The 24,620-nt window shown below is 41.4% G+C and overlaps 1 protein-coding gene across 15 annotated transcripts in view; it reads left to right on the forward strand.

The window, feature by feature from the left end:
- LOC308486714 (uncharacterized protein) overlaps window positions 1-24,620 on the forward strand; it is a 67,575-nt gene that overhangs the window by 24,992 nt on the left and 17,963 nt on the right. For 10 of the 15 annotated variants that reach the window (XR_013991192.1, XR_013991193.1, XR_013991194.1 and 7 more), the window contains 4 exons: window positions 94-189; window positions 16,553-16,644; window positions 20,745-20,879; window positions 24,441-24,529. Coding sequence is in view for 10 of the 15 variants with exons in the window: in XM_081023898.1 (XP_080880024.1) it covers window positions 16,597-16,644; window positions 20,745-20,879; window positions 24,441-24,529 (272 nt within the window). In the remaining 5 variants the exon portion in view is untranslated. Of the gene's footprint in view, window positions 1-93; window positions 190-8,439; window positions 8,560-14,996; window positions 15,110-15,965; window positions 16,645-20,744; window positions 20,880-24,440; window positions 24,530-24,620 lie in introns of those variants that run through there. The other 5 variants (XM_081023902.1, XM_081023901.1, XM_081023899.1 and 2 more) reach the window with 5 other exon arrangements.

Genomic DNA, 24,620 nt, shown 5'->3' on the forward strand with positions numbered 1-24,620 from the left:
TTTTCATTGCCAATACATTCAAAACACCATGAGCAGGCCCTAGAACTTGGAAGGAAACATAATAAAGAGATTTTTGTTTTATCTTTTCGTTAGAGGGAACATTGGCAGGAGATGGAATGGTGCTGGAACTGAACATACAATCTAAACCTGGACATGGTGACAACAATAGCAGGATACTTTAGACCGCAGGTGAGTCATCTGTAGCTCAGCTCAGCTCCCAGCTCCCATTGTTCTTTTCATGTTGTTTCAGAACAATTGGAAAGGGCAACATTTTCTTGATTTGGAGGGGGGTATATTTTCCCAGGTTTTTATATTTTTTTGAGAAAAGAATTCCCATCCTCCAGCTGTCTTGAGAATGAATTGGCAGGCTCCCTGCATGTGTGTGGGTAGTCCACAGAAAGGAATTACTTTCACTTGGTTTCTAGAACAGTAACTGTATTGGTCTATTGTATATATTAAAAATCCCTCAGTTTTTTTTTATTTGAGAGTAACCTCATCTAACTCTGCGTCACTAACTTCCGAGTAGACTTGCACAGGATGGGGGAATTCTTATCTGAGACAGCCATGGTGAAAATTGAAGCAGAGTCTTATTTGTTCCAGATTAATTAATCCAGAACTATCATCAGATCTGTTTCTGCCCACCAGCAGATTTCCCCTGCTGCTCCCACCCCTCAGATTTCCCCTGAGGTAATAAGGCATTCTAAAGAAAAATGTATGCATACCCCGTATGTTAGACCAATCGTTTATGTTGTCCCCCTAAAATAATTTGGGTTGGGTTTTTTTAAAAAAAAAATCTATGAAGCCAGCAGCAGTGGGGGAAATGGAAGTAATTCTAGGCGGTAGCACTTTTTTGTTTCTTGTCTCACTGAGCTAGGAGCAGAGCAAACATCATTTATTTACCATTTCAACATCTTAGTCTGCAAGCAGCGTTGAGTAAGGTTAGAAATAGACAATAAACTCAGGAAACATTCTTAAAATGCCTGCTGAAATGATAGGAAGTCTTCCCTAGCTGTTGGGCATTCAACTGGAAAGGCACCTGCTATTATTATTATTATTATTAATAATAATAATAATAATAATAGTGTCTGATCTCAGCTGAGAGGGAGTGCCACAGAACCATGCCTCTCAGCCAAAGGACACCATTAACAGCAGGTATGAAGCTAGGTGAGGCAGTGGCCTCAGGGTGACAGGGTCCAGTTGGAGGGAGGGGCACCTGGTCACCCTGCTGCTGCCTGCGCCCCTGCCTGCATGCCCACCTCTTCCACTATGTGGTTGTGTGCCACCACTGGCAGATGGTGGGAACATTGTGCAAATCCAGGAAATGAAAGAAAAACAATTGGGAGTGGGTGGGTTCCTTGCCACTCCCCAGCCTGAGTGGGAAAATGAGAATCTTGGGAACGACTGATAAACACATATTAGGAAACCAATCTTCTTCCTTCCTGAATGGGGATAGAATTAGTTATTACATTGGTCTGGCATGCTAAACAAGCAGCATCGTTAGAATCCATTAATGGAGTAGTATTTTGGAATGTGGCAGAGTTCGGAAACCCTTCAAGTCTAAGGAGTCCCATCTGCCATGCAGCAAGGTGGCAAGATGACCTCTGATATGTCTTGCTTCTCACTCGGCTCAGATTATTCCACCGTTTGTATCAAATGAAAGGAACTGATAAAAGTTAGGGGGGAGGAACTAATATGTAAAAGAACTTGTTTCAATTTATGCAAACCTTCCATTTTCTGAAGTCCATGAGAAGGTCAAAGTGAAAGTTCAAAGTCAGAAGCCATGAATCTTTCAGACACTGATTCTGATCAGAGAAATAAATGTGAGTTATGCTAGTATTTTCAATGATATATGATTTGCTGGGATGCAGAGCAATCCTAATGAGGGGCTAGGGAGGTGAAGAATGGCAGATGTTCTGCATTTGAAGCCTGCTGGCTAAACACAGAAGAGCAATGGGTTGGTTTGTTTTTTTGCTGTGCCCTGGATACCAAGGCTTCCATTGCCCTGCCTTGGAACTCCCTATAGGCTGGAGGGAGTTAGGATTGTAGCCATGAATAATAAATAAATAAATATGGCATCAGGTTAGTGATTTTGTCCAGTTATTCTGACACTTGCAGCCCCAATCCCATCCATATCTACTCAGAAGGGAGTTCCATTGAGTTCATTGGTGCTTAAAGGTAAAGGGACCCCTGACCATCAGGTCCAGTTGTGGCAGACTCTGGGGTTGTGGCGCTAATCTCGCTTTATTGGCCGAGGAAGCCGGCGTACAGCTTCCGGGTCATGTGGCCAGCATGACTAAGCTGCTTCTGGCGAACCAGAGCAGCGCATGGAAACGCCGTTTACCTTCCCGCTGGAGCGGTACCTATTTATCTACTTGCACTTTGATGTGCTTTCGAACTGCTAGGTTGGCAGGAGCAGGGACCAAGCAACGGGAGCTCACCCCGTCGTGGGGATTTGAACCGCCAACCTTCTGATTGGCAAGTCCTAGGTTCTGTGGTTTTAACCCACAGCGCTACCCCACGTCCCTCATTGGTGCTTAGTCACTACTAAATATGCTTAGTAATACTAAATATGCTTAACTCTCCAGTTTTATTGAAGCAAATGTATCGCCACTCCTTAAATTACATAGCAGAAGTGTTTATTTTCTGAGCATTTCTCTAAAACACAAGTTTCTGTATGGCAATACTGAGGTCTAAATATTGACCAGATTTCAAATAATTACTTTAACCATGCCCAAAGCTTAAGCATGCACTGTGTTTGTTTGTTTTTCCTCTGAATGGCAGACTGCAGTGCCATATCAAAAACAGCCTTTAATGCGGTTTCAAACAAGCTTGGCCATGAGGCAGAATGGGCTGCTATTTGAGAAACACAACCTCATTGAGTATGCAAAACCAACTGTGGTGTTCTCCGAATCCAGCCTGCTTTTTGTGGAGCTGATAATAAAAACCTTCCTTTTGAATACTTACAGTGTTGATGGTTTCCATTTTCAAGTGTTGCTTTATTCCTATTTTACCATCTTGCCAAAACTAAGATACCATGTAGCATAATCCCAGGCATGTTTACTCAGAAATAAGCCCCGCTATATTCAGCGGAGCTTACTCTCGGCTAGGTTTGTTTAGGATTGCGGTCTTAAAAGTGCAGCAGCTTGCTATTCTGTCAGTAACCATGGACATATTTGTAATTATTGTTTGAATAAAATTAAAGCATTTACACTTCTAAATGTTATAAATATACTGAACAGAACAATTTTCTTACAGCAGTAAACTAGATTTTATAAAGTGTTGCATATATTTCAGTTTTTCCCTATAAACATTGGTTAACCCCACAGCCCTGCTACACACCCCTGGCAAATGTTCATCCCATTGTTGTTCTGGAAATTTTACATCTCTGTTCCACATATTCCTGGTTGTTTGTTGATCGTTTCTTTTAAATGGCTACATTTCTTAACTCAGTGTTATCCGTAATGTCAGCATGGGAAAAATTAGCAGTGCAATTCTAACGATGTGTTTTAAATCACCGATGGTGTAGAATAAAGGCAGCCTATCCTTTTCCATTGTTGTGAGCACACTGTTTTACCAGTTCCGTTTGGCAGCTGACAGAAATATTAGCAAATTGCAAAATATTCAGAATGCTACAGTGAATATGTAAGACATTTGCTTTCATATACCACCTCCACCCAGGATAGCAGAGACCATAAGAATAAATCCATCACTAAAACTACCCCACTGTGCTAAAGGTCAACAGAGATCCTTAGGGGTGAAGTGGCACTTGCCTATCAAAATGCTAAAAACCGAGAGGTGAAAGAAATCAAGTACAACCATTATCCATTTCAGAATATGAGGCATTCAAATTCCAGTGTATCAAGCTCATGCTCTGATACCCAGAACAGAATGGCACAGCATGGCTCCATTCCATGACAAAGAGAGTAAGAATAATGGAAAATAATGCAAAGTTAGCCTCTTCTTGTTAAAAGACGTCGTATTCTAGTGGCCGTCTTCTATCACAGCGCAGATATAATAATGGCATTTTAGTCTTAGTATGGTTAAGGAAAGCCCTAATCTAATAATTGCCAAAACTGGCCTTTGTATCCCATGCATGAATATTTGCACACATGGCAGCAGAAGAACTGCGTTCTGTCATTTGTTCCACGAGGAAAAAGTAAGCAACCGAGAGCTCTCAAAATGAAACAACGTTCCCAACTTGAAATTGTTCATAAGAGACATATGGAAAAGTGACAATATTGCCACGTGCCGTCTCATTTAGAGGTAAACAAATCACACATGAATACATCTTAACACAAATGAATATTTATTTCACTTTTCACAGCTGAGGCTTCTCAACGTGTTTAAACAAGCAAATGCCAATCACAAGTGATTCAGGACTAAGTATCTTGCTTGTCTACTATGCAAGTAGGAAAAAGAGAGAGAGAGAAATTCATAGTCTACGGATAGCCAATAATAATAATAATAATAATAATAATAATAATAATAATAATAATTTATTAGTTGTACCCCGCCCATCTGGCTGGGTTTCCCCAACCACTTTGGGCGGCTTCCAACAAAGATTAAAAATACATTAAAATGTCACACATTAAAAAACTTCCCTTAACAGGGCTGCCTTCAGATGTCTTCTAAATGTCAGGTACTTGTTTATCTCTTTGACATATGGTGGGAGGGCGTTCCACAGGATGGGCGCCACTACTGAGAAGGCCCTCTGCCTGGATCCCTGTAGCTTTGCTTCTTGTAGTGAGGGAACCGCCAGAAGGCATTTGGCACTGGACCTCAGTGTCCGGGCAGAATGATGGGGGTGGAGACGCTCCTTCAGGTATACTGGGCTGAGGCCATTTAGGGCTTTAAAGACAACACCAACACTTTGAATTCTGCTCGTAAACGTACTGGGAGAGGTACCAAATCCAAGTTTCTGTTTTCAAATCCCTTTCCCCTCATGCTATGGAGTGATAGGCTGTGGGCACTTGCATGTGGCTGTATTACTTTTTTGCACATGCCCAATACATTCCACTCCTATTTCCTCTGCACGGTCTTTGTACGGACACACAGCTTCTGTACCTGTGCAAAGCAGTGTTACTCCCTACTTTCTAGAATTTGTGTCTAATATGCATGCCTTCAGGGACACGGGTGGTGCTGTGGGTTAAACCACAGAGCCTAGGACTTGCCGATCAGAAGGTCAGCGGTTCGAATCCCCGCGACGGGGTGAGCTCCCGTTGTTCGGTCCCTGCTCCTTCCCACCTAGCAGTTGGAAAGCACGTCAGAGTGCAAGTAGATAAATAGGTACCGCTCCGGCGGGAAGGTAAACGGCGTTTCCGTGTGCTGCTCTGGTTTGCCAGAAGCAGCTTAGTCATGCTGGCCACATGACCTGGAAGCTTTACGCCAGCTCCCTCGGCCAATAAAGCGAGATGAGCACCGCAACCCCAGAGTCGGTCACGACTGGACCTAATGGTCAGGGGTCCCTTTACCTTTACCTTTATGCATGCCTTCAGGAGCAGAGCAATATGTCCCACTGCTTTCTGCAGGAGTAGTTTGCCACCTTTGAAAAACCAAGTAATATGTTTCTTTGTGCGTTCTAGGGCAATGAGCTCTGACTCACAGTCCTGTTCTTTACAGAGGACTATGTACTTATGCATTCCTTTAGTCCATTAAAAGAAGACGGAAGGGCGAGTTAAATGTTTTCATCCTGGAAAGTAACTGTCTGTCTGAATGTAACCTTTCTTGTAAGCAGTTTGTTCACACAGATAAAAGATGTTGTTTAGTGAGAAGGAGCACGTGTAATCTCAATTGAATTGCCTCTTTCTATGTTTGAACAATGCAAAAGCTATTCAGAGTAACACTCTCATTTTATAGCCGTGCCAGTATGAATCCTAGAATCGTCAAGTTGGAAGGGACCCTGAGGATCATACAGTCCAACCCCCTACAATACAGGAATATTCAGCTGTCCCATATGAGGATCGTACCTGTAACCTTGACATTATCAGCACCACGCTCTAACCATCTGAGCTATCTGGTTTGAGCTTAACAAAATATTGAATATGAGCTAGATCATTTAATTCATTCTCAGCTTAATGGACGGCCTTGACCAAGTCACTATTAACTTTGCCTAACCAACATCACAGGGGCATTGTGGGGATTCAGGAGGTGCAAAGTTCGAATAGATTGTATAGATAATATAACTGAGAAGACTTGACAAGCCCAGGAGTGGCTAGTGCATTTGGAGCCCAGCCATTTGCAAGGATGGGGCAAGGTGGCAGCAAAGACTGGGCTGGGAGTGGGGGCATCAGCGGAAGTGCAAGATTGACTTTGCTGATGCACCTGCCCAGCACTTTCCTGGCTGAGTGGCAGTGACACTGGTGTTGGGAAGGTAGTTTTGTAGCATCACCCCACCAGCTGCTCCTGGCCAAACCAGCAAGGATCCTTCATGGAAAGTATACATAGAACAAATTTCCATTTTGAAGAACTGCATTGCTTTGTGGCCCTGCAAAGTGCACTTCCCATTGTGACTGCATCCTGAAAGAAAAGCGCTATTCGCCTTTGTAACCTAGACACTGCAAGCTAGACAGTGATCCCACTATGCACCAGTGCGTATTCAAAAACTAGACGCACCTTTTCAGATTTCGCTAGGCTATTGCAGTCATCCTTTTTATCAGAATGTAACTGGGGAAACACCATGGATGTCCGGAAAGAGCAGTTGTGCTATCAGCACATCCAAGTGTCCATGCAGCATCTGTTAATGTGTAAATGTTCACTGTTGCATGCAAATATATATTTGGCTAGTTGGCCTAGATAGATGCTTTGCCTGAGAGGCAAGAGCTCTTGGGGTTCATCACTGGCGCAAGCTCTCCTTGGCAACATGATCCTTATTATTAATGACTCTTACATCTCATAGAATGCTTTCAACCAAGATTTGGGAAGGTCTTTCTTGTGCTTGTATGCAAGAACAATTAGGTAGCCTAAATTTCTGTTATGCTTTCATGCTCCAGGGCTTCTTCCCAAAATGTTTCCCGTGGACTGCTCTGGAAGTATTTATCCAGTAAATGAACCAGAATTGCTCCTGCCAAACCTGTTCGTTGCACTGCAGAAACAGGGCGTAACACATTTTGTTTGCTCTCTTTGGCCCAGTGCGCTCTCACAGTAAGGCAGGATGGGAACGTTCCAGCCATGTGAGTTTGGCCAATGGGCTGGATTTTGACTCCTTTAGCACCCTGCTGGAGTGGAATGGTAATATAATTATAGGCTACCCCAGAGGGCTGTTGTGAGAAAAAATCCAGTGATGAACCTATAATATTTTGGAAATTAAAAACACTACAAGGCTAGTATGGAGTCTATCCCTAACGACATGCTGCCCTGTGACGCTATTTTCCAAAATCCGAGTCTGCTAATGTTTATATGGAATCATATTCTTTCTCAGAATATTGCAGTACTTAGTGCTACAAGTTGTGATTGACTCATGATTTCAAGCAGGGGTGGGGCAGGTCTTTTTAGGATGACATTTTCCTTACCGTTCCATAGCTCGGAATGGTAGATAATGTTTTAATAAATGGTATTTCAGGGGGGAGAGAAAGAAAAGAAATATATGATTTGATAAAATTATTACACCAACTAAATTCCATCAAAATGTCACAGTTGTTATGTGCTTAAAAAGCTTCTGCTCCTCTATTATTAAGTGATAAAGGATTATAATTTGATAAAAATGGATACTAAAATGACTGATTTTTAAAAGTGTGCTTCAATAAAATTCAGCATAAAAATTCAAAGCAAAATGTAAAAAAAGGATTTTCTTTATTATTTTAAATCTACACATTTTTAAATATTTCAGTGTGTGAGTGTTATATTAAAGTACAATAGTACCATACATACTTCTGAGCTATCATCAGTTATTATGACTTCTTATAGTCTGCGTTTTTAGTCTCATGGATCTTTCCTATAAGCATACAGGGGGCACTCAATGAAGTGGCAGTATTGCACATCATTCACCTGTGCTTTGTGGAATGGATGGACAGCAGACTGAGCTGCTTCAGTATTAAACATAACCTGAATATCTCTTGTATTTGCTGATGATAGTGATGCACAATTAACACATTGATATGCATAGGACTTCTAATTGGCTGGTGTGTATCACTTAAGCAGACAAGTATTCTCTCTGCTTATTTTTTGTAGTGATGGACAGAACTCAGCGCCACCACTTCAAAGCAAATGACTCAGTCCAACTAACACAGTCTCTGTGCAGGAGCAGGTCTCTGTGTGTGGCTCTATTGCACTGGGTGCACAAAAGCCTTTTGTGGTGTGTGTGTGTGTGTGTGTGTGTGTTGGGGGGGAAATCATTGCAGCCCCACATCAATATATATATGAAGTTTATGTACAATGTGCAGTTGTCTGTATTAGGAGCTTGAGGTGAGCTAACAAAAATTGTTCTCTTCCTCTCTCAGAAAGCCAATGAAACTGATTTGCAGTCAGTTCAGAACAAGGACGTATGTCTTCACATAATGTAAAACTTGTTGTCAGAAGATGGGTTGATGGCCAGTAGCTCAAATGACTTTCAAAAATGGATAGGTAAGATGAATTCCTAGAGGACAGGCGCATCTACCATGACAATATGGTACATATCTGATTGCTTGATGCTGGAAGCAAGTGATGGTCAATGGCTATCTCAATGCTCTTGTCCTGGGATATCCTGTTAGCCACTGTTAGAGACAGTGTTAGAGTTCTGTTTGATTGGCTCTGGCCCAATGCATTTCTATTGAGTGCTAAGCACTGTTTATCATTGGTCATAATAGCACCGGTGCTGCCTCTGTGGTTTGTGAATCAGGATTAATGTTTCGTTGGTGTGTCTTTGGGGAATAAGTTTCATTGGGAAGCAGGGGAGACAGTGTTTAGTCCCAAACTAGGATTTGTGAGAGAAACTCAAGAAACTCAGAAAATCCTTACTGGATAACTTTGGGCCAGTCACACTTTCTCAGTCTACCTTACCTCACAGAGTTGTTTTCAGGATAGTGAAAGTAACGTGTGTGTGGGAAATGTGGAATATAAACGTAGTAAAGCCTTTCTTCATTTGCCACATTCCCAACACCCTCTGCCAATTTTATGTGCTGCTATATATCTACACACCCCTTCCATTTAGCCCATGCTCATTTTCCTGTCTCCAAATTATTCATATTGATCTGTTTTTAAATGTCCCTTACGTGAGTTAAGATACGAGAGGGCTTTGAAGAACACACATATACATTCAGAGCATTGGAATAACACATGCAGAGCTAATTCCCCGCCAAAATAAGGCATGGGGTTAGGTAGAGCTCAGTACGAGACCACATAATTTGCATGTAAAAGGTCCCACGTTAAATCCGTATCGTGTCCATGTAGAATTGGGAAAGACTTCTGCCTGAAGATCCACAGTCAGTGTAGACCAGGTCACCAGGAATAGGGAACCTGAGACCCTACAGTAATCATTGGACTACAACTCCCATCATCTCTGATGAGTTAGGGCTGATGGGAGTTGGAGTCCACCAAGATTTTGAGGGCTGAAGGTCTCCTGCCCCTAGTGTAAACAAAACTGAGCTAAATAAACCAAAAGCCTGAGCCACCATGAAGCAACTTTGTTTCCCATAATACTTCAAACCTTTCCCAAGGTTTAGTGCATGGGCACTAATACTCTGAGGCTGCTGGGAATGACGTTCTCATCTGTAGCTTCTGGATGTTGTTGGTGGCGACTGACCAGCTTTCCTAGGATTAATGCTTTAGGGAGGAAGATAAGAAGGTGCACTGGTTTCCTTCAGTTCAGTATTGTCCACACTGGCTGAAAACAGCTTTCCAAGATTTCAGACTGGAGTCTCAATCCAGAAATTCTGGGTATTTCCTCACGCAAAGCAGATGCTCTACCACTGAGCTGTGGCTCTTCTTAGGCGATGGTCCTGCCCCAACAAACCATTCTAGGAAGGCAGCTCATAATGTTGTACTGATAGTGCAGACTTGGCATCCCATGGAATGAGAATCTGCATCAAATTACTCAGGTGCACAAGGAATGTATGAATCAGTGCTAAAAGTATTGTGTTCACTCATTTAGATTTCCAGATTCAGTCTATTGTAATTAATCAGATAATGACTAGAAATGGGTTATAAAGATTGGGTTAACACAGAAACCTCTTTACGATGATACAAATTTGTGCAAAGGTAGATTTCAGGATGTAGCTAGATGTCTTTTCTTGCTTGGCTCTTCAGCTGCATAGGAAATGCCGCTGACCTTAAAATACTCATTTTTCCTATTAATATATCACACACTTGTGTTCTGCTCTTGTATGTCTTTAGGATTTCTTTATACCAGGGCTCTCTAAACAGCTCCAGTAATATATCCTGTCACTGTTACACATAAAAACCACCCACCAGAAGGGATTGAGATTAGTTATGGGAAAGAATAGCTGCTACAGTGGCATTTTGATGTAATTCAGTCTAAATTTCAAACATTCCTATTTAACATAATCAAGTGGTATGAAATCTTTTTAAAAATGGCAAGTATACAGTACTGGCTCAATTGGCACTTAGCAACGGTCTTTTTACAATATGCACAAAAGCTTCCAGCAGGGAGTGCTTTAAGGACCATCCTTTGAGAGCGCAAACTCACACGTGTACAATCAGTAGACATCAAGGTTGTATCTCCAGCTCCCCTTGAGATGTTATTTAGCTAATGCAGAAATGTTACGGCTAAACGGTTAGCCCTGAAAATGGAACAAGCTGTTGTGTTCATGTGTACTTTTCATTTTGGGATAATATCTTCATCTCGTAGTACTGCATGAAATAAGATTTAGCGTGCAATTGTTATTAAATAGGTGGATTTTTTGATATCTCTTTTTGCTTTTTCAAAATGCTGCCAAAGTCAAGTGCCCCTTCTTCAGTTCTGTATTTACATAATGGCAAACCGCAGCTGAGTGGATGCACACCTACACTCTTTCATGGCTGGACGAATTTCTGATATCGACTGCTGCCACCACTGGCAAAGGCATGCAGGAATGGAATGCAGTGATTGCGCATCCAGTAGTAAACCCAAATCCTCAATAAGCCTTTTCTCAGAGATTTTGATTCTGGCGAACAAGCCCACAGTGCTAATTTGCAAAGCTCTCAAACTAACTGGTTGTGTTCCAGACAAAATTGCAGGATTGCCAAACAAAGATTAAGCTTTCTGAAGGAGTTCGGGACATTCCACATGTCATATTTTTTCCCCAGTCTCAGGATCTGTGCATTTCCAGGTGCACATCTTAGTTATGGTACAAGACTTTGTGGGACTCCATTGTATATACAGTACAGAACTTGGTTCACGTAGTGGGTTGTCCCTTGCTTATGCAAGCTTTCGTTGTCTACATATTGGCTCTGCCAGATCAATGCATTTCAGTGGATTAAAGGCAGTTTGGTAGATTAGTTGACAGCACACATGTACGTGCATTTCTGAATTGCTTGGGTCTGTCATAAAGTCAGACATGCATTTTGCTAGGTCAGACAAAACCTCTTTTATCATAAATGCGGGAATCTCTCTAGATATATATTTCAACAGACCTACTACAGTCCTTCAAAGCTACATAATATTTTGAGTGCCATATTTGCATTTTTGGGAATGTGTCGACTTAAACCTAAGATGGAAAAATTAGAGGAAGTCCCAGAGCTTAAGGTTGAACTTGTGTTATCTTTCAGTGCAAGTTAGTATATTTTAGAATAGAATCCATTGATTTGTTGTTGTTGTTGTTGTTTAGTCGTTTAGTCGTGTCCGACTCTTCGTGACCCCATGGACCAGAGCACGCCAGGCACTCCTGTCTTCCACTGCCTCCCGCAGTTTGGTCAGACTCATGTTTGTAGCTTCGAGAACGCTGTCCAACCATCTTGTCCTCTGTCGTCCCCTTCTCCTTGTGCCCTCAATTTTTCCCAACATCAGGGTCTTTTCCAGGGAGTCTTCTCTTCTCATGAGGTGGCCAAAGTATTGGAGCCTCAGCTTCACGATCTGTCCTTCCAGTGAGCACTCAGGGCTGATTTCCTTAAGAATGGATACGTTTGATCTTCTTGCAGTCTATGGGACTCTCAAGAGTCTCCTCCAGCACCATAATTCAAAAGCATCAATTCTTCGACGGTCAGCCTTCTTTATGGTCCAGCTCTCACTTCCATACATCACTACTAGGAAAACCATAGCTTTTACTATATGGTTTTTACTTTGTTGGCAAGGTGATATCTCTGCTTTTTAAGATGCTGTCTAGGTTTGCCATCGCCTTTCTCCCAAGGAGCAGACGTCTTTTAATTTCGTGGCTGCTGTCACCATCTGCAGTGATCATGGAGCCCAAGAAAGTAAAATCTCTCACATTAGAATAGAATCCATTGATTAATAATGCTAATCGGAGGCAAATTACATTGAAACTTGACTTTTGACACCTGAAAATTTGTCAGGCTTTCAAGTTTTTTTGGGGGGGGGGGGATTCAGCTCTGCAGGGGAAGATGTGTTTGTCCAAAAAACCCCAAGTTCTTTTCTGGCCACTTAGAAAAACACAGAAGCTGGACAAGTTGAACAGCAAGACTGACACTCTGTGGCTTAGCAAAAGAAGTTCAGTGTAGATTAATCTTAATGACTTTATTTCTTTTATTCTCTTGAGAGCACTATAAAAAGACCCCTGGTTGTAGGAAAATGTGCTGGAGATTTCTTCAAGAATTCACCTGTCCCGAGGCTTAAATTTTGATTTCCAACTTTATGCCTTCAGGATATTCAAATTATGTCAGTTGCTGTAGAGAGCAATTTAGTTGAGGCTGAAGCTCCTCCTCCTGATCCTAGCATGGCAGCAAGTGTGTTTTTTAACATGTTATTTTCCTTATCTGCTCACTGGAAGAGGGAGCGAAGGAGCCAGCCACCTAATGGTCACCTGACATAATGATTACATCAGGTGATGTGGCACTTTGACACTTGGTCAGTCAGCTGGTTGTTGGGACTTCAAAGCATTGGGTCTGGCCTCCTTGCCACACAGGGCAAGAGACGAAACGAAAACCACAGGGAAGTACTCAACTCCTCTCACTTAAGTTTGGGAGACGCACACAGTTCAGTCTCCCTACCCCTCATCCACAGATGTCCTCAGACGAGTTATGTATCACCAAAATGTGAAATACTTCATCAAAAAGAAAGCAAAATAGGATACCAATATGCATACAATTTGCATGTTCTAATTTATAGGCCTAGATGCAAACTCAGAACCAGTGATTATAACTGGAATAGAAATACTGGGACTCAGCTAGACTGGTAAAGAAAAAGCGATTTATACGTGTTGTATGTGCGATATAACATGTGCCACCAGATGGAGACATGGAGTCCCAGTTTTCTCTACCTGTTTTCCCTGTTTAAATTTACAACGGTTTAAACCATGGGTAGGCAAACTAAACCAGCCCAATCGCCTTCTAAATCCAGCCCGTGGACAGTGCGGGAATCAGCGTGTTTTTACATGAGTAGAATGTGTCCTTTTATTTAAAATGCATCTTTGGGTTATTTGTGGGGCCTGTCTGGTGTTTTTACACGAGTAGACTGTGTGCTTTTATTTAAAATGCATCTCTGGGTTATTTGTGGAGCATAGGAATTCGTTCCCCCCCCCCACAAGAAAACTATAGTCCGGCCCCCACAAGGTCTGAGGGACAGTGGACCGGCCCCCTGCTGAAAAAGTTTGCTGACCCCTGCTTTAAACTGAAACACTGCTTTGTTGTGTCTAGTTCCAGCCCTGGTGACCTCAGTCTGCTGTCTGAGTCATGAACTGTTGATGGAAAAGTTCAGTGTCCCTGCTCTCTTTTCTCATGGTTCTTCATATTTAAGACTCCTTCAAGAACTGTCCCATGACGGCCATTCAGATAAGACGACAAACTCTTTCATGGTGCTAGTGGCAGACCCTGTGTCTGGAATAAGTCTCATTCCAATATTTGCATCCTTCATTGGGCTGAAGTGGTCTTCCAGACAAGACTCCACATTTATGCTTAAGGTCAACTGCAACTTTCACAGGCCTCAATACATTTTTATACCATCTTTTATACCATCCAAGACAAATACTTCCCAGAGATCTAGTGTGGCATAGACTTCCTATTCCGATTTGGAAACTGGCACTGCTTGCAGGTTGCAAGCTACAGCAGCAGATAGTATTTCATCCCCAAATAAATTGGTATCCCATTATGAACAGGGGGAAAAACCTCTATGGCAATTCAAATTTTTCTTTTGTCCCAGATTATTAAGATCAATAGGCTATGAGAATAAACGAAAAGGGGCAATTGAACTGTTTATTTAATTTAAAAATAAAATGAGCTTGTAGAATTTAAGGAATGCTCAAAGCCACCTTAGAACCAGTTGTTGGCCACACCTTTAGTACTTTTAAGCAATCAAAAAATAAATAAATTCTGGATAGGCAGCTGTGTCCGCCAACTTTTAGGTGTAAAGAACCCAACATGGCTGAGATATTAAATGTGAAAACTCAGTACGTATAGTTGAAATGCCATATTGTGACTTCAGGGCCCTGGTGCTATAATTTTTAAGAGGGCTAGCTAAGTGGTATATTAACTGCACACAATTATTTCGCTTGTGAGCAGAAGGAGCAGAGCTTTCTGTTAAAGTTACGGGGCCCATTTTCTTCAGAATCGTGCTAGTCATACCACTCCAAATAACTGGTTTCCTGTTGCATGTCATTGCTTTTTTGGAATGAGCCACCCAGGGCAGCATCAACTTCTTGTCTCTGTCTCACCTTGCTTTGAGGATCAGTTCATATTTATTTACTTACCTAAGTCAATGAAGGCAACAAATACTGACTCTATAACAGCTTCCCCAATCCCCTCTCTCCTGTGCAGTGCCTGGCAATATATCAAGGTCTTTAAAAAATACATCAAAACTGTGATGTTGACGCGCTAGCAGCTTGCAACAGCAGTTTCTCTGCCAATGCAAACTCTTGCTTTTTAATAAAGAATTTAAACCAGAGAAGTTAAACATTCATTGGTCTTTCTTCTAGAGGAGGAAGTAGAAGTTTGAATTGGCTCTACAGCTACCAGCCCTCTTCTTTAAAATAGAGAATATTCTTCTGTTGAGTAGAGACCGGAAAATCCTGTGCTGAGCTCCAAGAACGTAAGCCATTAAATAAGGCAAACAAAAACCCACCAACCTCCCCTGTTTTATAACATTTTATTTAATACAACTAGCCATACATTCCTCTCTCTTTTTAATGTTTTCGTCACTCGTGCCTTTCTCAAAAAGTAATTAGCACTTTAACTTTAACCTCAGTAACTCTCTCACAGTAATGTAGCATATATGCAGAGTGTATTATTCTATATCTGCATACAATAATAGAAAAGCATATTTCCAGCTTTAGGAAAATATGCCAGTTCCCTTTGCTTTATGTAAGGCCTCTTTGTGTATTTATCCAGATAAACCATGGAAACTCATGATATTTATAAGCAGCTATTGTGGGTAAAGATAGCTGGTATGTCCAGCACTTGGCTGTGTTTAGAAATGGACAACTTTCCTTGACTTGATTTGAAATTGGCTTTGTATCAACGCAGGGTGTGCACCAACTATAAGACTTGGTTCAAATCCTGATTTGGCACTTCAGAAACCTTGTGCTTCTCTCCAAAGTGCTTCTGAATCAGTCCCATTCAGCTCAAGTCCACTTTGGAGAGACTGAGAGGTGGTTTGCCTTTCCCTTTCGCTCTTGAGATAAGTGGCTATGACGCTTTTATTTTTGACATAAGTACATGAAACTTGCAGGCAATATTTGCTCCTCCAGAGTGGACAAAGTCTGCCAAATTACGGGCAAATAGGTAGGGTTTTTGTTGTTGTTCTGGTACCTTAAAATTTTGGTTTATTTTTATTTTTGGTGTCATGGGAGTTTGGAAGCTGCCATCTTGTGGACCAATACTTTCCTCAATGCAAATTCCCCATGCTTAATCTGCTTGGGGAATGGTGGTAGGAGGTTGACCATGGAGAAAATCCTTCCCTCTAACAAAGTTCTATAATAAAGAAATCTGGAAGCAGCCGGAGAATGGTGTTCAAGTGTTGGGTGTTTCTACTAAAATAAGCACAGAGGCAAAAGTTTCCTCTCATGGCCTTGAATAAAGTGATTGCAATACTAGGCTATGGGTAGCCTCTTTCTACACAGGGTGAAATTGGGAGCAGCCTTTCGAGCTTGTGCTCTTTCACCTCGTTCCCTTCCTTGTTCCACTTGCCACGTGGACGAGTGAATGCCCAGACCTGGAGAAAAATCACCTTTATTTGAATGGCAGATCTCTCCTGACCTGAAATATGAAAATCCCTTTCTGTAGCATCTTTGATATATAGTTCGGGAGATATCCTATGTCAAATAAAAATGGACCTTCTGATTTCAAGCCTTGCCCTTTATGTGTGGTTCTTCCTAAAATATAAATGGGGTGGGGGAAATTCAGGAAACCGCTGTGTGTGGAGGGCATAATATTTGAATGCCTTCGATGTCTTGCATGAAATAAAAAAAAAATCTATGTCTTGCCTGAAATAAAGAGGGAAATAAAAGATGCGCTGTACTTCTTCTTCTTCCAGTCCAGTCTAAAAGCAGCTGAAAGAACTATTTCAGCAATGGCCGAATGGCTTTGCAGCAGTCCATCAGCCCTGTCCAACGCCACCTGAGTCAGGTATGGCATGGAGTTTTTAGTTAAGACTTTCAAAACAGTGTATTTTTCTGAATTTAACTTCAAGATGGCTGCATCAGGCTTTAAAAGTGCAGACTAATGTACAAAACCACACATTTTACCCATTATAGGATATAAAAGGAATGTTTCCTGTGGTGGAAATAAATAGGATGGTTACCCACCGCTTCCATTGATTTTAAGTTCTACAGTAAATTCATGGGAACTGCAGCTGCTCTGCTTCTTTGAAAATCTGGCCACTGTTCCAAGTCCCAAAGGCCATATCCTGTACATACCTATTCAAGTGCTTAACCTTAGGCACCCAGGTTTGAATTTTCTCTCTCTCTCTCTTTTTGCATACATGATCAGAGGAGTTAATTTCATTGTTATGAGCCCACTATTCAAAAACAGCTATGCCACCTTGAAGTCAAGCTGTACGTCTAAAAAATCTAAAATACTTTCATTCTACAACAGAGAAGCTCTAAGATACTGAATCTTACAAAACATCAAAGTACTGGTGAACTGGGGAACACTTTGTATTTTGATTCTTTTAAATGTACTTTTATAGTAATAACCAGTAGCAGGGAAATTGTGATCAGGACGCATTTTTCAATGTTCCACTGACTTGGTGGCCCTCTCCTGGGCTTCTGTCATGATGTCACCATACCCCTAAATGTGTGACCTTACAAAACACACAGGCCCCCAGTGATCTGCAAAAACTCTGTCCCATTGTGCTTCATCCCAAAATCTAAAACTAACTTTAGCTAACTCTGAAGTGAAATATTGTGATTTATAACAAAAAAGGTTACTTAGGGAAGTTGGATACTAAATTGTTCGGTTGGAATCTTTATCCTTTGATTATGTAGTTGGCTGAACAAAGCATTTTGATTCATTCTGTTCCAATTTAATTCCCCTTTGCAAATGACCTGATAGCTGACCCATTTTTTATGCTTAGTATCCCCAGGAAAACAAAAAAATATATAAAAATACAGTGATCCTTGTTAATCATGACATTTTTATATTTCATGTTCCAAGCCTTTGGTTTAAAAAAAAAAATCAGGAACAAAAGTTATGCAAATAGATGAAGCCTTACTATATTCTCTTAGTAAAATTCAGCATTAAAATTATTAAACTTTCACTCAGAGTGAACATAGTATTTTAATAGAATAGCCAAAGAAAAAAAAGCTGTTCCTTCTTACTCTATAAATTGCTTTATGTTTTAACACACTGCAAATTATGACTTTAAGTAAAGCTTCATTTTTCTTTTTTCTATATGCAAGGTTTGTTTAAGGTAGGTTGGGGTTTTTTTTTAAAAAAATTGAAGTAAGGCATGTTTTTCTTTCAGTATTACATTATGCTAGCTAAGAAAGATAATGATATATATTTGATTTGACATTTTAATGACTGTGCAATTCTAGCCATGTCTACTCAGAAGTAAATCCTATTGCTTTCGATAGAGCTTATTCCTGGGTATGTGGGAATAGGCGACTTCCGTCTGAATTAGAGTATGTCCAGACCAGAAGGCCATGGACTTTGGCATCCAGATAAAACTTAATAACAGCTCATAGGATGAGGCCTACATACTGGTGTGTAGACACACAACCCATTGAGATGTTTTTGTCCTTGTATGCTCATTTCTTCCACTGCTTGCCAGTACTGTGTTGATCACACCTTCCCCATAGCAGGCAAAACATTTGTGAACATTTGGTGATATCACAGCAGCTCAGGCAATAAGATTCAAATGTGGCAGGCAGGCAAACAGTAGATAGTTACCACCTTCATATTTTATGTAGGACTTTTGGTGTTGTTTAGTCATGTCTGATTCTTCATGACCCCATGGACCAGAGCACGCCAGGCACTCCTGTCTTCTACTGTCTCCCGCAGTTTCATCAAACTCACGTTGGTAGCTTCGAGAACACTGTCCAACCATCTGGTCCTCTGTCGTCCCCTACTCCTTGTGCCCTCCATCTTTCCCAACATCAGGGTCCTTTCCAGGGAGTCTTCTCTTCCCATGAGGTGGCCAAAGTATTGGAGCCTCAGCTCCAGGATCTGTCCTTCCAGTGAGCACTCAGGGCTGATTTCCTTCAGAGTGGATAGGTTTGAACTTCTTGCAGTCCAGGGGATTCTCAAGAGTCTCCTCCAGCATCAATTCAAAAGCAGCAGTTCTTTGGCGCTCAACCTTCTTTATGGTCCAGCTCTCACTTCCATACATCACTACTGAGAAAACTATAGCTTTAACTATACGGACCTTTGTCAGCAAGGTGGTGTCTCTGCTTTTTAAGATGCTGTCTAGGTTGGTCATTGTTTTTTCCCCAAGAAGCAGGCGTCTTTTAATTTCGTGGCTGCTGTCACCATCTGCAGTGATCATGGAGCCCAAAAAAGTAAAATCTCTCCATTTCTTCCTCTTCTATTTGCCAGGAGGTGATGGGGCCAGTGGCCATGATCTTAGTTTTTTTGATGTTGAGCTTCAGACCATATTTTGCGCTCTCCTTTTTCACCCTCATTAAAAGGTTCTTTAATTCCTCCTCGCTTTCTGCCATCAAGGTTGTGTCATCTGCATATCTGAGGTTGTTGATATTTCTTCCGGCAATCTTATTTCCAGCTTGGGATTCATCCAGTCCAGCCTTTCGCATGATGAATTCTGCATATAAGTTAAATAAGCAGGGAGACAATATACAGCCTTGTCGTACTCCTTTCCCCATTTTGAACCAATAGTTGTTCCATAATGTCGGACTAAATATGCTAATGGAAAGTGAGGTTTGGGGGCTATGTTGTGCTACTCATAGAAGTTGCTTTGCAGGAGGCATTGTTTCCTAAAAGTATTCTCCATTATACCTTTTGCTTGTCGTTTCTCCTTCCTTTCCACCCAACCGTAGCCCACTTCCAGGAAGAAAACTACAGCTCTGGCCGGTTGTGATACAGCTTCTTGCTGTATCAAGAAACACTTTGGTACATAACAAAACTGCTCAAAGAAAAAGACACACACATATCCAAACCAATTTTTCTCTTCTACTTTTATTTTTAACTTTTTTTAAAAATAGAAAATTGGCTGACCACGGATTTATGAATTAGCAAGTCCATTATAATGATGAATGGAAATTACCATTTAAAACCTGAATCATTCATCAGACTGCTCGCTATATGTCAGGTGACATAAGAATACATGAATACTTGTCATCTTAGTATTTCCTACCTGATATTTAAACTTGCATGAACTTTAGACTTTTGTACCAAGTGCTGGCTAATATAAATTAAAAAACAACAACACCTGAATATAAAGTAATTTTACATATAGTTTAAAAGGAGTGAAAGGGAACGTGTAGAAGACAATGTCAATAAGGGGGGGAAAGAAGCTTTCTTCCCACCCCCAGACAAGAGAATCACAGAAGTCTCTTGGTTTTTCTCAAAATAGAAAGTCCTGTTGAGTATATGGTATCCCTAGACCACCTTTATGGTTGAGGACTTTTACTGCCAGATTGATCTGTTCACCATCTTTCAGCGAGCCCCCATTCACAACAAAATATTCCATAAATGTTCCTTCTAGGTTTCTGAAATGAGCAAACACACCGTATTCCAAGTGATAAGGATTTTGAGAGAAAAGCTAGCCTCCAAGATGATAGCTTGATGACATCCCACCCACATTCAAATATGATTTCTACCGTAGGCATAGCAGTTCATAAACTGAAGCCAACTTTCAGAGAGATCATTTAAATTGTGAAATGCTACCCAAAGACTGAGGAAGAGAAGACTGTATATTAATCTTGGCAGCAGATGGCAATTCTAGATCCAGAAGCTCAATGGTGTTGAGCTGAATGGAACATAACAAGTCTGTTATCCTAACAAAATGCAGCCTTCGTCTCTCAGAGGGCTAGAAATGCCCTCTCAGTATATGCATCCAATCACAGAAGAACATAAAGAGACAGTTAAACTGAGTAATGTTGCATAACTAAATGGTGAGATTTTCAAGTGGAATATAAAACCTGAAAGTATTGTTTTAATCAAAGATCTGATGGTCTTGTCAGTGCTTCATTATCCTGATGCAGTGTGTGGGTTTTTTGTTCCCCCCACCCTCATTTTTCCTCTTCCAAAAACTAATGTGTCTGCAGATACATGTAGGATCCAATCCTGCTTCGTCAGCGTGGCCTGATGAGCTTCCTCATAAGACTTCATCCCAACCCTCCACTTCCAACTGGATATGCCAGCGTGCTGGATACACCACAGTGCAGTCACAGCAAGTAAAGGTGATCCCACTTTGAAGGATCCCTCTCTAATGGTTCTCCATTATATTTTTAGAAATATCAGCCACATAGGTAAAGGTAAAGGGACCCCTGACCATTAGGTCCAGTCGTGGCCGACTCTGAGGTTGCGGCGCTCATCTCGCTTTATTGGCCGAAGGAGCCGGTGTACAGCTTTCGGGTCATGTGGCCAGCATGACTAAGCCGCTTCTGGCGAACCAGAGCAGCGCACGGAAATGCCATTTACCTTCCCTCCGGAGCGGTACCTATTTATCTACTTGCACTTTGACGTGCTTTCGAACTGCTAGGTTGATAGGAACAGGGATCGAGCAACGGGAGCTCACCCCGTCGCAGGGATTCGAACCGCTGACCTTCTGATCGGCAAGTCCTAGGCTCTGTAGTTTAACCCACAGCGCCACCCGCATCCCATATCAGCCACATAGCCTGATATTATTATTATTTTTAGAAGAAGAAGAAGAAGAGTTTGGATTTGATATCCCGCCTTTCACTCCCTTTAAGGAGTCTCAAAGCTGCTAACATTCTCCTTTCCCTTCCTCCCCCACAACAAACACTCTGTGGGGTGAGTGAGGCTGAGAGACTTCAAAGAAGTGTGACTGGCCCAAGGTCACTCAGCAGCTGCATGTGGAGGAGCGGAGACGCGAACCCGGTTCCCCAGATTAGGAGTCTACCACTCTTAACCACTACACCACACTGGCTTTTAATTGTGTGTGAGGCTGTTTTTGCTACTATTTTGCGGGGAAAGCTTTATTAAATATTTTTCTGCTCTTTCAAATTGAATTTGTGCTATTAATTTGATTTCCTACCACCATTTTCTTCTTTACCTCATTCCAAACCAGCTAAAGACCACTTCCAAACCTCTGTGGCTCAAGAAGAGCCATGAGCTGGGAGCCAGTAGTTGAGACAAAAGGTCAATGTCAATAATCATGTCATGTGCCAGACCCAAGGGGGAGGCAGGAAAAGGTATTAAGGCAGCTGTGGTCAGGTCCAGAAGTCAGGACTGAAGGGTGAACCATAAGTTGGACTGAAGGGAGGACTAGAGAGCAAACACAGTGTGGACACAGTAACGAACCAGAGGTCTCTCCAAACTGGTGTCTCTGCAAAATATTATTGCATACCCTCCCACATTTCTCCGATGAAAATAGGGACGTCCTATTCCATAATAATGATAATTTTATTTTTTATAGCTTGCCCATCTGACTGGGTTGGCCCAGCCACTCTGATCGGCTTCCAACATACACAAAAACAGAACGTTAAAAAGCTTCCTTATACACGGCTGCCTTCTAGATGTCTTCTAAATGTTGTATAGTTACTTACCTCCTTGGCTTGGGGGTCGCCATGCCCTCCCAACATTTCTCCAATGAAAATAGGGACGTCCTAAGGAAAAGCAGGACATTCTGGGATCCAATCAGAAACCAGGATGGCTTCTGTAAATCTGGGACTGTCTCTGAAAAATAGGGACACTTGGAGGGTCTGCATCTTGGTGCAATAATAGTGCATTAGTGGCGGGTTTATTTTGTTTGTTTATTCTGTCATGCTTCCCCCGTGATAACAGGTTATTGCTCTCCGGGAGTTCTGTAACACAACAAAAGTCTTACACAATGGAACACAGATCAGCTTGTGAACTCATAGCTATACTGCTCAAGTCGCATATGTTCATTTCACTGTATTACCTGCTAGCTCCAATCCTACGATAACAGGTTACTGCCAAATGTTATGCTCACAGGATTGAGCCAAAATATGTAATTCTGTGTTGGCCAAAATGCCAAAACGCCATGTGGTGGGAATGTAGAGAAGTTAATTTTTTTTGGGAAATGATATATAATGAATTGAAAAAAATGTTTAAAATGACATTTGTAAAGAAACCAGAAGTATTTTTGTTAGGGATTGTAGGACAAGACCTGCCAAGAAAAATAAAGAACTTATTTATGTATGCTACAACAGCAGCAAGAGTCTTGCTAGCACAAGGATGGAAGAATGAGGAAATCCCAACGAAAGAACAGTGGCAAGAAAAACTGATGAGCTATGCGGAATTGGCCAAATTGACATACAAACTACGTGATAAGGACAGTTGTGACTTCAAGGAAGAATGGGAACTTTTTACAAATTACCTAAAAAGACATCAAAATGAACTGGACTCCTTGACAGGTTTTGAATAAGCATCCACAATTTTTTTAGTGGAACACACCCTAGATAAGGCAAGGATATGTACAAGTTTATAACACACAGAGAATAATATGTGCAAGGAAATCAGAGGGGAGCTAAGGGAAGTCCTTAGTGGAAGGGAGAGGGAGGCATGGGGGGAGAGGGGAAAATAATGTAATTGTTTATTTGGACTGATAATTTGTTATGTTGAAATTGTTTAATAAAAATATTTTTAAAAAAATAATATTGCCAAAACGCCGTGATCAAGAAGCTTTTTCAGTCTAAAGCCAACTACACTCTGCAGTTCTGCACTACTCAACAGTACTGTGAAAACCCTGGCTATATTATGCCAGCTGATGCAGCTGCTAACCCCTTACTAACACAGCATTTTGGGTTCCTTTGTGGTGCCTAGTTCTTGCATCCCATTCTAAACATTTATATCCTTGAAACACTAAAAGAGAACACGTGAGTGACTCGTATTTCTCCTTTTGCATTTCCACTGCATCCCATTTTGTTTCTATTTTGCAAGTTACAGCGTGGCCTGTGCTTATTGTGGTAATGTTGGTCTAGGGCAAAAATGTGAGAAACTGCAGCTTTAGGTCAGATGCATATATATATATATAAACATGTCACCCGTTACCCTTTCAATGAAAATAGAAACCAAAAGGACATAACGTTTGGGTGTACCTAGCCTAGGAACAGCTTAGCAAGGTAACCAGGTAAGGACTTGCACTCAGCCCTCTCTAACAGGGTTTAAAACCTTGAATAGCAGGATTTAGCATAATACAGGCTCAATAAGTCTTCATTGATGTGTCAAACTGGAGGCCTGCATCTTCCAAAAACTGCCTCTGTATGTCAGCATGTGAAGCTGATCTTTCCCAGCTGATGCTGGATTCAAGTTTCTTGGAAGCGTTTTTGGTGGAGATGTGCCAAACAACCTTAAAAAATAAATCAGTTGCAGTAGAACAGGACAATCCCCCAAGGCTCAGAGGTAGGGTGAGTGTTTTGATACATGCATTACTAATTAACTGTGAAAAGTTTTGAACAGGCCCAATATTTGTGTGTGTGTGTGTGTGTGTGTGTGTGTGTGTGTGAGAGAGAGAGAGAGAGAGAGAGAGAGAGAGAGAGAGAAGTGCAATAGCTACCTTTTATTTGAAAGGTCATAAAAGGGTAGAAAAACAATTCCAGCCCATGAAGTTAACCATACCACAATTTTGGAATATAACGTTTCGGTATCCCCCCCTCCCTCCCCTTCCCCCTCCTTTTTTTTACAAGATGTGATGCTTCATGTCAAAGACAGTATTCCATATCATAACTCATTTGACATAACTTCAGGTGATGCAAATTTTTTATAACACTTGTTTCTCCTTTTACCCCTCCTCCAATATATATTTCTTTTTCCAGACAATAATGACTTCAACCTGGAAAAAGGCTTACGGCTCAGTCAGAACTAGCCTAAATCTAACCTTCAGTTTGGAGTCTTGGATAATGAGGTAAAATATGTATTATTCACTCGACTACCTTTGGACTCAAATGACAAAAGGGAGTGAATATTCCAGGCCCAACACATTCTTAGTTTAGGAA

The sequence above is a fragment of the Podarcis pityusensis genome (assembly GCF_964106645.2).
Source record: "Podarcis pityusensis genome assembly, chromosome: 10".
NCBI lineage: Eukaryota > Metazoa > Chordata > Lepidosauria > Squamata > Lacertidae > Podarcis > Podarcis pityusensis.